This window comes from Micrasema longulum, unplaced genomic scaffold, assembly GCF_059751315.1.
Source record: "Micrasema longulum isolate JH-2025_06_02 unplaced genomic scaffold, ASM5975131v1 h1tg001296l, whole genome shotgun sequence".
NCBI lineage: Eukaryota > Metazoa > Arthropoda > Insecta > Trichoptera > Brachycentridae > Micrasema > Micrasema longulum.
Window position 1 is genome coordinate 272,616 of NW_028278483.1, and position 13,321 is coordinate 285,936.

Genomic DNA, 13,321 nt, shown 5'->3' on the forward strand with positions numbered 1-13,321 from the left:
CAGTTTCGTATTTTCTCAATGCACCCATTAATCAAATTAACAAGCACATTTCTCTCGCTCGGTTAACAATAAAAATAAATCTGCGTATCATCCGCATAGCAGTGAGACCACAATCCACACATATAACATATATTTCAGTGGCGAATGGTGATTTTATTTACAGGTAAGCTATAAAAAAATATCATATATTTGTATCTACATATGTATCCTCATATGAGGTACATAATATAATGTAAGTAATATATACTATAAATTGATATTTTGCTGTGGTTCTGTATGATACAACAACTCTCGTCCATGATATATATTATATATATATATATATTATCCATTACTTTAATATATAATTCATTAAAAAATAAATAAAAAATACCACTATGAATTCAGTCGATATTAGTTATTTAATTTAAATGTCAACTGAGCGAATTGTTCTAGTTATTAATAGTGCTAAAAACGGCAGCGCGGGGCGCTTTATGTCCTGCAATATGACGCATAAAAGTAATTATGGTCATATGTCAAAAGTACCATCTCAAAGAAAAATAGTCCTTAAGAAACAATGTTTGAAATACTTTTTTCCAAATTAAGAATCTTCAAATAATTTGTGTAATTTGCAAGTTTAATCTAGGAGAAAAAACCCGCACTGGGGTTAATACATTCAAAATATAGTTTACTTATTTGTATGAAAAAATAAGCTGGAATAATCGGCTAGTTTCTTGGCTCACCGCAGGTGCTGGGCGCGCTTTATTAAAATGTATATTAGGATAAAAATACAAACAGCGGAAATGATTTAAAATAAATGTGAATTATTTATTTGTTTTTCTGTAAATAAAGTTACAATAAAACATTATTATGGTTAGTCAAATATGATGGTAAGCTGAGCATAATCGCTTCTATACACGGTTCGCCCCTTATATATTTATATACGTACGTCCGAAGACGGCAGATAAAACTGGGCGCTTTTAAGGGTGTTTGGGTGGTTCTAGTTCCCATAATAAACAATTTATCGAAAAAACAAAGCAATAGGGATGCGCCAATGATAAATATCTATAGTGTGTCAAAAAACATTGGTCTTGTCTCTAGCGGTGCCATCAACCGGGGAGAAAATACGAGAATACGTTTGTATGAAAAAAAGTGAGACCGCGTTTTCTCTTAATGAAACATTCAGGAAATGTTCATTGCCGAATACGATTTTAGAAGAAAACGTAATGGAAAAGTTTGATACAAAAGAGGCACAAAATATTTTTCACTCGGGTATTTTTACCACTGTGACGACAATATCTGCTAATAGTGGTTTTCGTGGCTTCAATAACAGAATGCATTAAGTCACTAAAACAAGTTACGAGATAGTCGCATTTAAAGCTTTTTATTCTTTCAACGGAGTATTGAGAAATACTCAAAGAAAGAACAGGAATAAAATAAGTTTTTAAAAAGTAATCTTTATTCTAGGCATAGTATAAAATTTGAAATCAACATCTTGCACCTGTATATAAAAATATTTAAAATATACAGGTGTTCTTTAAACCCTGCCACATCCGAAACCACGATGATCAGTGTGGACAAAAAGACATATTAGCATATTTAAAAAAATATTTAGATAAAAGAAAATTATCAAAAATAAAATATTAAAAAAAACAAATAGTTGCTTACTTCTGCAGGGGAGAAGTTAGGGGAACTCGGTTTTTGGGGTATCTGGCTCCCCCCTCCCCCCGCATTCCTCCCCTGCAGAAGTAGGCAACCATTTGCTTTTTTTGATATTTTATTTTTTTAAATTTTATTCGTTTAAAAAAAATATTTTAATGTGTCAATATGTCTTCTTGTTCATACTGATCATCGTGGTTTCGGATGTGACAGGGTTTAATGAACACCCTGTATAAAGACTGTTACAGTTTTAGTCCCAACACTTATGTATGGAAGTGAAACATGGAACTGGCAGAGGAAGGATGAAAGCCGAGTGAACGCGGTTGAAATGCGATCTCTTCGACGAATGTGTGGGAAATCAATGTATGACAGGGTTACGAATGTTGAAATCAGGCGAGAGTGTAAATCTGGGTCAAGTATAATTGATAACATTAAGAAAGGGTCTCTGAGATGGTTTGGTCATGTAGAACGAATGGACGACGAAAGAATGGTAAAACAAGTATGTACGGCGAAAATGAACGTCATCGTGAGACGAGGACGACCGAGGAAGACGTGGCATGATCATAAAAACCAAAATCTTAAGCCTAGTCATGACAAAAGCAGACAGAACCGAAGGGCATGTATGACAAGATGTATGAATGTGGAAGAAGCTAGGAATGTATGCCAGGATGGACGTGCGTGGCGGTTCATTCTCTCTGCCTAACTCTACGGGGAAACGGCGTGATGGTAGTAGTAGTACTAATGATTCAATGCATTCTGTCAGTATAGCCTCGATTTAATATCAATGTAAATTTGTTGCCACAGAGAGAAAACATTTTTGAGAAGGAATTTGAAATCCCAGGCATTTACAGGGCTCATGACCTGTAATTGGCTGGTTTAAGTGGTCACTTTACACATTGTAACATTGACCATTCTGCCTATGTTAAAACATCCACAATATCCTCGACTCTTCCGTCTGTTGATTTTTGTGAAGTAAAACAGCGCTGAAACCTCTATTATGCGGGTGAGATTCATCCGGCTAAACCATTTCACCTACCAGGCGACGCGTCGCGACGCCTGAAAACGATTTTGCAATTTTTATCCTTCGTCTTCTTCCGTAGGGAGGCAACCCAGCCTGTCTACATACATTTGGACATACTCAAAGCATTGTTGATTAATATTTATGTTTTAACTTTTAACAGAAGAAGGAGGAAAAAATGGTACACTACAGAATCCATGGTCGTGTACTCCATAACTATAATAAAAAGTCGTCGTGTGGCGTAGTGACGCGTTCGCCTACCATTCTTGGGGTCCTGGGCCCCGATTACAATGGGAAGTTAACAGGGTTATCTTCAATTGTCTATAAAGTAAAATATAATTTTATGTACGAAAAGGTGTAGTTTCACATTTTTTTATTTAAAACATGTTCCATTACATGTTACCGACGAAGAAATTTGAAATTAAAAAAATAATTTCACATACAGTCAAATCTGTATATAAAAGAGCCCAAGGGACCGGGACACTGTTATCTTATATCCACGCCTTTTTTACAGAGGTCTACAAACACAACCAGGCTTCCTATTATTATTATGCATGTACTAAAGGAGGTACAAAAAAAACGAAAGTACATGATACATGTATGTATTAGGTTGTACGTGCACAAGCAGTGACGCTGCGGCTACATCTGCAAACCAAACGCTATTTTATAGAGATCACGGTTTTGGCACTCTCTTATATATAGGTCAGTTCAGATAGAAAGACTCTCTATTACGGGGGTAAAACGACGGGATCTTAAGACAGCTCACTTCAAAGAGGGTTCTTTTATGTCCAATCTCGACAGAATTTGTTTAAAAAAAAACTTTACAGACAATTTAAGACAACTCTGTTGACTTCTTATTTTGATCGGGGCCCTGGGTTCGGTTCCTGGCAAGGTGAACGTGAAATATTTATTCCAAAGGTTGTTTGAACTTCAATATTCCATTGTTCATAATTGCATAAAAAGGAAAATTAATCGATCGTGTACCTGTTTTTTTTTGTTGCCGGATGAATTGATATGAAGCGTGTATAATATCATTTGTACGAAAGTCGACTCGTGGGTGGAAGACCTTTGAAATAGTTAGCACATTCGTCATAAGTAACATTTATTGAAGTGATTATCACTTTGCTGGCTAGCAAATATCACACAAACCTCCACCGTGGCAAGGTTGGTAGGAAAATTTTGTTCGTTTCTAATAATTAATACAATTATAAGCATGATACAAATTAGCACGAAGTCAAATAACAAAAAAATGCACAAATATGATTCTTAGGACAATAAGACACATACGAACGTCTTGTGCCCGTGTACCGTACATTCACGGAGACTGGACCGCTGTACACGTGCAAACCACGAGCCCATTGCGTGATATCGCATGATTGAGCCCATTTCACACCACGGCAAAAATCTACAAGGCAGGATAAAATACAATACGGTGGATCGATATTTATTGTTCTACGATTAATAACTTATTTAATGCCTGGCAAACGCAATAACCAGTACACCATGAGGCCGACTAATCTCCAGTTTTTTGCAGTCTTTTGCAGGATTTTTACCTGAGAGTACTCGCTAAATTTAAATAATGATTTTGATAAATTTATCATTAAAATCTCTTTTAATAAGTTTTACTTTATTATTTTAATGGGTTGTGGTCCCGTGGCTAGTGTTGTGGACTTACGGATCAGAGGTCCGAGGTTCGAATCCTACTCTACCCCAACTTGATTTCCATTTTCTAATAGTGAGTTATTTACAACTCGTTGAAAATGGTCATCAAAATTGAAATATTTGGGTAAATTATAAGAACGCTAATATTTTTAATTTTTAAAAAAATAATATATTAACAGAGGTCTTTTTATTGATAATTTTACTAAAGCCACTAACTATAGAGTTTTATTTTTAGTTTTAAAAAAAATATATATATTAACAAATTTAAATAGGTACCAACGAATCTTATAAATGTCAATCCACTATAATTTTCCCGTGTCGTTTAGATTAAGATGATATGTGTGAAATAGGATATTCACGAGGAATAAAAATAGGCACTTAAACTCTAAACTTCATTGCCAAATAAAAAATATAAAAAATGTAAATAGGGGGTAGATTTCTTACTATCCATGCGCTCTATAGCTGCAAGACGTGCTGTAATCTAGCTCCTATATATCATAATTGTTATATACTCGTATCATAATTGGAAAAGAGGAACCAGAATCCCAACCGTCCATGCGCTCTGTAGCTGCAAGACGTGCTGGGATATTTATTTACTGTACAGCGCAAGGGAGGTGATTTTCACAAAAAATGGCGTTGTATAAAGTATCCAAACATACATATATATTCTCTGTCGGGTATCACGCGGCTGGATTGTTTATTTGGAAATTCTTGTAATAATGAACAGACTTTTAGGTACTTGCCACCAAATGACTAGAAAATCAGAAAATGATAGAACGCTTTTCTTTTGCATATTTGAGATTATCATGATAGTTTTAGACACCAGTCATTGAAAAAAATCGTTCGCTACAAAAATTCAGCCCGGTAAAGTAAACTGATTTATTTATTTGTTATATATACGGCCTAAGCCAAACTTATCTTATTTTTATATTTGTTACTCATATAATAAGTTTCATATTTTCGTTTAGGATCACTTCAACTTAGATTCTGTTAAGATACTTATAGGAAAAACATATTATTCCATAAGATTCTAACTAGAAAATCCTATTCTTTTTAGAATCTGCGAGCATATGGCAGGCTTATTGCTAAAAGCGATATCTTTCAACCACCTAAATAGACTGGGGAAAAATTATTCATAATTTGAAATTTGAAAAAAAATTATTACATCTGTTTTTAGTGGGCAGACAGAGCTGATACACATAATAAAGATGTTTTAACAAAAATACCTCCGTGATACATTTTACGTGATGAAGAAGGGAACGCATAGAATGTGGGATCCAGAAAGGAGTTTGGAAGGAGACGGGAACATCGTCATCATCATTCCCTTTCAGCGCCTAATGGTGCATAGGGCACTGAATTGGTACACCAATTGCAGCGTATCTTGATAATTTTTGTTACTTGAATGTAAGATCAGTCTAAGGCTTCAGGTACCAGTACACGGACTATGGAATATTCTAGCGTAAAACGTTTAATATGTCAATAAGTGTTTTTGATTTATATATAGAAGAGTCCCGACTTAACGCGGAATTTTTTAACAGTCGGGACATAAAAAAATATAATTGTGCTCCATGATAAAATTGTGTATTTAAAAAAATAAAAAAACATATTGGCCATGTCGAGAATCGAGCCCGAAACCTCTTGCATAGTAGGCAACAAACGCGCTGACCATTACACCACGAGGCTGGCACGGGTGCTGATAAAACGATATATTAAAAAAAAATGCCTTAATTTAATAGTCTATTAACAATTTATTTTTTTTATAAGAACACCGAACTCTCTCATTGTTTTTAGGAAAATTAAACATAAATACGAAAACCATGACGTCAAAAAAACTTAAGAGACGGGAACATCTTCCCATCTTCCAGGAGAGAAGAATAAACATTAAAGGAAATTAAGTTTTCATATTTATTACTTGATGCACATGGTAAAAGATTTTTTTTTAATGTACCATGCACAGTACACAAACATTTGCAAATTTAACTACAATATTTCTTGTTTTTTTAATGATTCTTTTGTTTAGATTTCTGAGTATTTTTTGTTCAGTTTTATGTCTTAATGAATTATATGTATCAAGATAACATTATATTATATTTTTAAATATGGTGACTTTTGCGATGTCCTATTGATACCATCGATCAAACATTGATCATTGATAGTAAGATAAATAAAAATATTTAGGTATAAAACGGATTAGCTTTACGGAGCCATAAAATTAATTGATAATAGGATTTAAATTGTCAAAGACTAACATAATTAAGTGAATGTCGCAAGTGCGTTGTGTGTGTATAGGGTGTGAAATATTGTCACCTTATCTAGGCATGATGCATGATAAAAACGTGAAATATATTTTTCAAGTAAAATATGTATTATCAGACCAAAACAGTAGAGCAGATAAAATACTTAGGGGCCAGTAACGCAAAAAAAAATTAAGGTAAAAATAGTTCGATTTCGTAAAAATTTAGAAAATGGGTTACATAAAGTACCTAAAACAAGACATTTTTACGAAAACGCAAGAATCATTTAACTTTAAACTGTTTAAAATTAACTTTTTGTGGTGCAAGTGCAACTGGCCCTAAGTAAGGAAGTATAAATCAATAAATAAAGACAAAAGTATCCTTCAGTCACAACTATAAAATTAAACAAATCTCTCAAACTTCTTGGTTTTATCAATAGGATGACGACGGACTTCACTGCTCGCTATGGTCCTTAAAATGTAACATGATTAGAATGACAGATGTCAGAAAAAGTGACGACATAACTTTGTAGTAACGTCGAAGGAGTTATATATATTGACACAAGAAAAATCATTTGTATCTGGCGTGATAATTTATTTTTTCAATACAATACTTGAAACATAAATAAACATTAATACATAAAATCAGCTTTAAAACTAAAAAAAAACTAAAATAAACCTAATTATTAAAGACGTTCTTACAAGATTACATCATTTTGCAAAAACTTTAGAGATGGGACAAATTGATCGAATAAAAAAAAAATTCATTTGATGTTGTTCATATGAAAAAAGTATAAATGCCTCATTTTTTAGCGAATAATTGTGTTAAACACACTTTAACAGGCTTGTTTTTGCGTTTTTATATCAGTTTTTGGAAACAGAATTTCATGATTGCATGAAATAAGTGATAAAATCGATTTGATCAGTGATCAGTAATTTCCCATCACTAATGAACAGTTTGACAGCTGTCATTCTAATCAAGCTATATTTTAAGGACTATAGTTATAATAGACTAGAATATGCTTCTCCAATTCGGGCTCCATTCTACAGGACTCATATTGACCATATCGAATCTGTCCAACACCGTTTTCTAAGAAAAGTAGCACGGTTGTTCGGTTTACAAAGGGGTAATTATTCCTATTTTGAAATAGAGCAATCTTATAATTTGTCTTCATCGGAGAAGCGTAGAACTGAAATGGACCTTATATAGACAGAGGTCGGCATATGTGGCTCTTTAGCCACTTGACCGCGGCTCATACAGCGCAAGTTACGCCTTTCGTCTACCGGTTCTAAAGAAGAACTTTCAGGATTATTGCCACTGAAAGTTCCAACACGTGGCGAGAATATTGCTAATGCTGTCATTAAATGCATGGAAAAACATCATATTAAACTCTATAAAATTGTATTAATTATACAGATGGGGAAAAGGTTTTTTTTTTAAATATTTTGAAGTAAAAAAATAATCACGAGATACTTCTTTACTATTGCATCATTCATCAAGAACCGCTTTGTGCGCAGACATTTCCAGAAGAAATGTTTTATTGATCAATATTGTAATCACAATTTTAGCCAAAGCTTTTTATCATCGCCAATGAAAAGAATTTCTAGTTAAAATGCAGAGCAAATACGCATATATTCGGCTGCTTATGCACGTACTTTGCTATTAAGGTACGTTGCCGTTACAGAAGAAACAGTTCCGCCTTAAAGAAATCAATCAGAAAATCAACAGTTCTACATACATATTTATAATAAACAAACAGATATAGTGTATAAACTCAGAACTAATAACAGATTTCCACAAAGTACACAAAGTTAAGAAAGAAAATATATTACATATTAAATAAATACATATAAATTTATACATATAAAAATGTTATTTTTCCACTTTAAAGGATTTCTTAATTAAATTATTGTGAAAATAAAACTTTGTTATTAGTGTTACACAGTTTTTATTATTTTACAAGAACACTACTACAGTTTCGGGAGAGCACTCCTCCCATCGACAGGTGATATAAAACTATTCAATTAACAATTCTTAATTGTTTAAGTGCTAATCTTTGGCTCTTCCGACTGATAAGTGCGCCGACCACTGCTAACAGTGATTTTCTATCTTTGTTGCAATCGATTTATTTTCATGTCCCCACACCATGTCACCAGAAGTCAAAATCTGCTATTCATCAAATCTTCTAAGAGCGACTTGTGTTCAACAATGTTTTGAGTATGTCCGAATGCTTGCAGACTGGCTGGATTTTCTCCCTAGGGTGTCGTTCATATTTAAATTTGTTGCAACATAGAGGGTAAACACTTTTGAGAAGGGAATATGGGAGTCTTGGCATTTACAGGGCGTATGACCTGTCATTGGCTGGTTCCAGTGGTCACTTTACACACTGTGTAACATTCACCATTCTGCCCATGTTTGAACATCCACATTTTCTCAACTCTTCCACCTGTTACTTGTTATACAATATTACTTATATGTAACAGTTCTTCAATGTACACTATGGGAACTTTAATCTATTAACTATAAAGGAATTTAAAAAATACAAGAACTAAAAGCTAAAGGTCACGGGTCACGCGGCCGAGTCACGAGCCATAAGATGCACCCGAGTACAGCCGAACGTAATCCGACACATCGGCCGAAACTGGCGGAAACCGAAACTTCGGTCGGTCACTTCTAATTAATAATTATAAAGAATACAGCAGTTCTGCGTGTGAGAAATAGATCCGGAACCCCGAACGAGAGTTTTCCACTCGATGGCTGCTCTCGGATAGGAATCATTATATATTGTACTATGTAAATGTATTATATTAATCGATTGAATTATAAAATTATCAAATAAAAAATAAAAAAATTGATACATGATTTTATGTTTGCTACACAATGTATTACTAAAAAACTTATCTGAAATTTGTGTTTGTTTTTTTGACATTTATATATTTTTTTAACTCATTTGTATATTTGATGTCATAATTCATAACATTTAGAAATACGTATATTGATTTTAGTACAGAAGAGTCCCGACTCAGTCGGGACATAAAAAAATATATAAGTGCCATAATAGAATTGCTATTATTAAAGAAATAAATCCTGAAAAAGGAAAACGAGTCCGCTTCGTAATACTTATGCTAGAATATTCATTTTAAAATGTTTTTTTTTTTCACTGTAATATTTCATAGTCCCTGAACTGATCATATTTCCTTCATCTATCAAATGATCGAGACTGCAACTGTAGTACCAAATTTGTCATTTATTTCAGGGAAAGATTGTCGTAAAAATATTGTAAACAATATGCTTGACGAAGCAAAACGGCTGCTGGTTTCGGAAAGTATATATAAAAATCATATATTCTTTACTTTAATGTAGATACCTACGTAGTTACTGCAAATCTAGTAAAATATTAAATAATAACTCTCAACTCTTTTCATATTTTAATGGCTAACCAATTGAAGTCTAATATCGATTTTCTACAGAATGGTTCATAAAACTCAGTCATTTTCCCCGGTGCTTTAATTATTGTTGATTGGGTTTAGGTATTTGCATAATTGGAATCACAAGTGATAAATACTTAATGCCTTAAAGATAATATTATATATTTCTGATCAAACTAGGTAGGTCAACTCAAAACCTAGACATTGAAATTGCTATGTCAATCGAGCGAATGGGAAAATATACTATTATTAAAACGAGTAGGTACATCGAGGAAAAACTCGCTGAATTCACTCGAGTTTTCGGGGAAATCTCAAAGGCGAAGCGGAACAATTTTCCCGTTTGACATTTGAGGTTAGGGTGTTCGGAGGAATATTTGTAGAAATAAGATTCAGCGAAGCGAAACTCACCTCTGATGGGGAAAGGTTTGGTCATGATGGTCTCGGTAGTCGGGGGAAGCAGCCTCTTGGTTTCGGGAGACATGGCACTAGTACACAAACTCAACTCATTGCTCCTCTGTAGTTCAGCTTTCTTCCCCAGGCTGGACTTGCCACTGACGGTGCGCAGCCGCAGGGAAGGAGAGCCGTTAAGCACATCCATCTGACAGCAGATCACGGCATGGCTTTCATTCACAAAAGAAAAAAAATCGCACCTTTTGACAGTTAAATAAACTGACGTTTATCAGCTGATTCACTATTCTATTCGTAATTCAAAAACTGTTGTAATTTTATTTGAAAATTTCACAATGAATCGCAATGAATGGCGACTTGATAACGACGCACAAGTCGCGAAGACAAATGATTTAATTGATGATCACGCGACAGAACTTGTCGAAAGATACTGACTTACTGACGCTGAAATAATATATGGCGAACACCGGTGCGGTGTGTCATTTCCGAGCGGGCGACCTTGCCCCAGGAGTTGTGCAGAAGCATTCGCCTATCATGCCAAACGGATTAGGAATTTCAGTGAAAAATTTAAAATATTTATACTTGCGACATCTATGATTACCGCTCAAAAATAAAATGAGACAAAGAAAAACTGTAAAAGGTTGTGTTGGTAGAATTATTGGACGATTGGAAATAAATTTAAAAAATGTGTTTTATTAATTTGTTGTGTTGATAATTGAACTGATTTTAATCCGACTTTTTCTTTTGGTGATTTTTGATGCTCGTTTTTATCATCATTATCATCATCATTCCCTTTCCGCACATAATGGTGCATAGGGCACTGCATTGGTACACTAATCCCAGCGTATCTCGATTATATTTTTTGCTACATGAAGGTACGATGATCAGTCCTACGCTTCAGGTACCAGTTCAGGGACTATGAAATATTCCAGTGGGAAAACACCCTTTTAAATAAATATTTCAAATCAACCAAGTCGGGAATCGAACCTGGGACCTCTTGCATAGTAGGCAACCACGCTGACTATGCGTTTTTAAAATCATTCCAAAACAATAATTTAATAGATATAATTATAGTTCTGTGATATATTATTTGTACCTCAAAGGCAGACCAAATCCAAAAGTCAAATGCAAATCCAAAAGTCAAATGTTCAACAATAGCCTAAAGAATCTACTTTCTCCAAGTGATTTCTAATAATTCAGAACATTAATTTGTATTTTCAGTATCTTAATACATTGGTTCTTTCATTATGAGACTTCAATTTTTTCAAAATCAATGGGCATGATCATAAACTGGATACAAAAATCGAAATGTCATTTCATCAAATCCTGGATTTGCATCTGTCTGCCTCTGAGGTACAGATATTATGTTATAGCAGGCTCTTAGGTAGACATCAATAGATGGGTATTAGTTATTTAGGCCACATAGCCTCATATAATATTAGTATTATTCAACTTATTAGTTATCAAGTAAGTAGTTCAACTTTATATGTATTGAACAAACAATCTGGTTGTTGTGGAACAATGAGTGTATTTAGTACCTATGTACTTTTATTATTGAATATTATTTGAGTTGCCTTCTCACATCTAGTTATAATGAAATTATCCAGAGAGCACATTGTAACAAATTTAATACCTAAGGATAAACTGAAATGTGAGATTCCTCTTGATAATGCATACACATTGGAAATATTCAATAAATGGTTTGCGAGGCAGGTAACATTTGATACCTTTAATGAAGATACTATTGTCAATGCCATTCCTGATCCATTTGAAGAATTGAATGAGCCAGCAAATACTGTCGATAATAAGAAAAAGGTATGATATTTGCGTTTATTAAAATAATATAGGACATAGTACCAACTCACAATGAGGAAGTTCAGTGTTTTTTTTAATTATTTTAATTTCTTAATAGACTATCAAACCAAACCAAAATTGAAAATTATGTATCATATTATCAGAGCTATGATTTTTAAGTTTTGTAATTTTTAAATTACTTCGTCTGTGATGTCACAAGTTTTCTTCGTTTCTTATTGGTGAGTTGGCTTCCCGTAAACTGGAAATCTATCACAACACTCGTCATTGGTTGATATGTCAGAATTTGTTTTATGTTATAATTAAAAATTTTGGTTCACTACACTCTTAACAATAAAATATATCAGTAATCCATAGAATTAATTCTTAATTCTATGCAGTAATCATTATAATGAAATTTATTGTGTTTTTTTATGCTTTCTCTTATTAGGCTCCAAGTAATCGAAATCCTAAAAGTAAGTGGAGCCTAATTGATTTTACAATATTTTCACAAAAATATAACACTGCATTGGAAAAAGTCAAACAAAATCCAATACCAAACGAAGCTGGGAAATGCCTTAAACCATCTACAGAAAATCCTATCAATCTAGTTACTGACGAGTGGAAGGCTTCAATTAAAAAGTATCTGGATGAAGAATGCAAAGTCGACGTCTCTTGGCCTGATGAATTCTTCAATACAAATATACCCGAAAAGTTCAAATTGAAACTTTTAAAAAAGGTACAGTACACAATTTTTTTTTTATTAAATTACATCCTATTACAGTGGTGCCTCACACAACGAACTTAATTCGTTCCAGGAGCAAGTTCGTTATGCGAAAAGTTCTTTATGTGAAACGCGTTTTCCCATAACAATACATGTTAAAAAAAATAATTCGTTCTGTAGCATAAAATATGGTAAGATGACATAAAAAAAGATAAATTTTTTGTTATTATTTTTATTTAGATACATCTAAAAACATAATGTAAAAAACACACATTTTTTAATTTTAAGAAATAATCGAATCTTGCACATCTTCATCCATTTTCCGCTTTTTGGCCGATGGTGCATTGAAAAACCTGTCCAAAGTCGTTTGTTTCTCTCTTTTCTTCAACATCTGCCGGAAATAACGGACAAGAGTATC

At 33.5% G+C, this 13,321-nt stretch overlaps 1 protein-coding gene across 1 annotated transcript in view; it reads right to left on the bottom strand.

The window, feature by feature from the left end:
• Pfrx (6-phosphofructo-2-kinase/fructose-2,6-biphosphatase) overlaps nucleotides 1-10,825 on the bottom strand; it is a 90,847-nt gene extending 80,022 nt beyond the window's left edge. Inside the window, exon 1 of the mRNA XM_088234850.1 lies at nucleotides 10,389-10,825. Coding sequence (XP_088090976.1) covers nucleotides 10,389-10,578 — 190 coding nt within the window. The 5' untranslated portion in view covers nucleotides 10,579-10,825. The remainder of the gene's footprint in view (nucleotides 1-10,388) is intronic.
• Nucleotides 10,826-13,321: the final 2,496 nt, after the last annotated feature.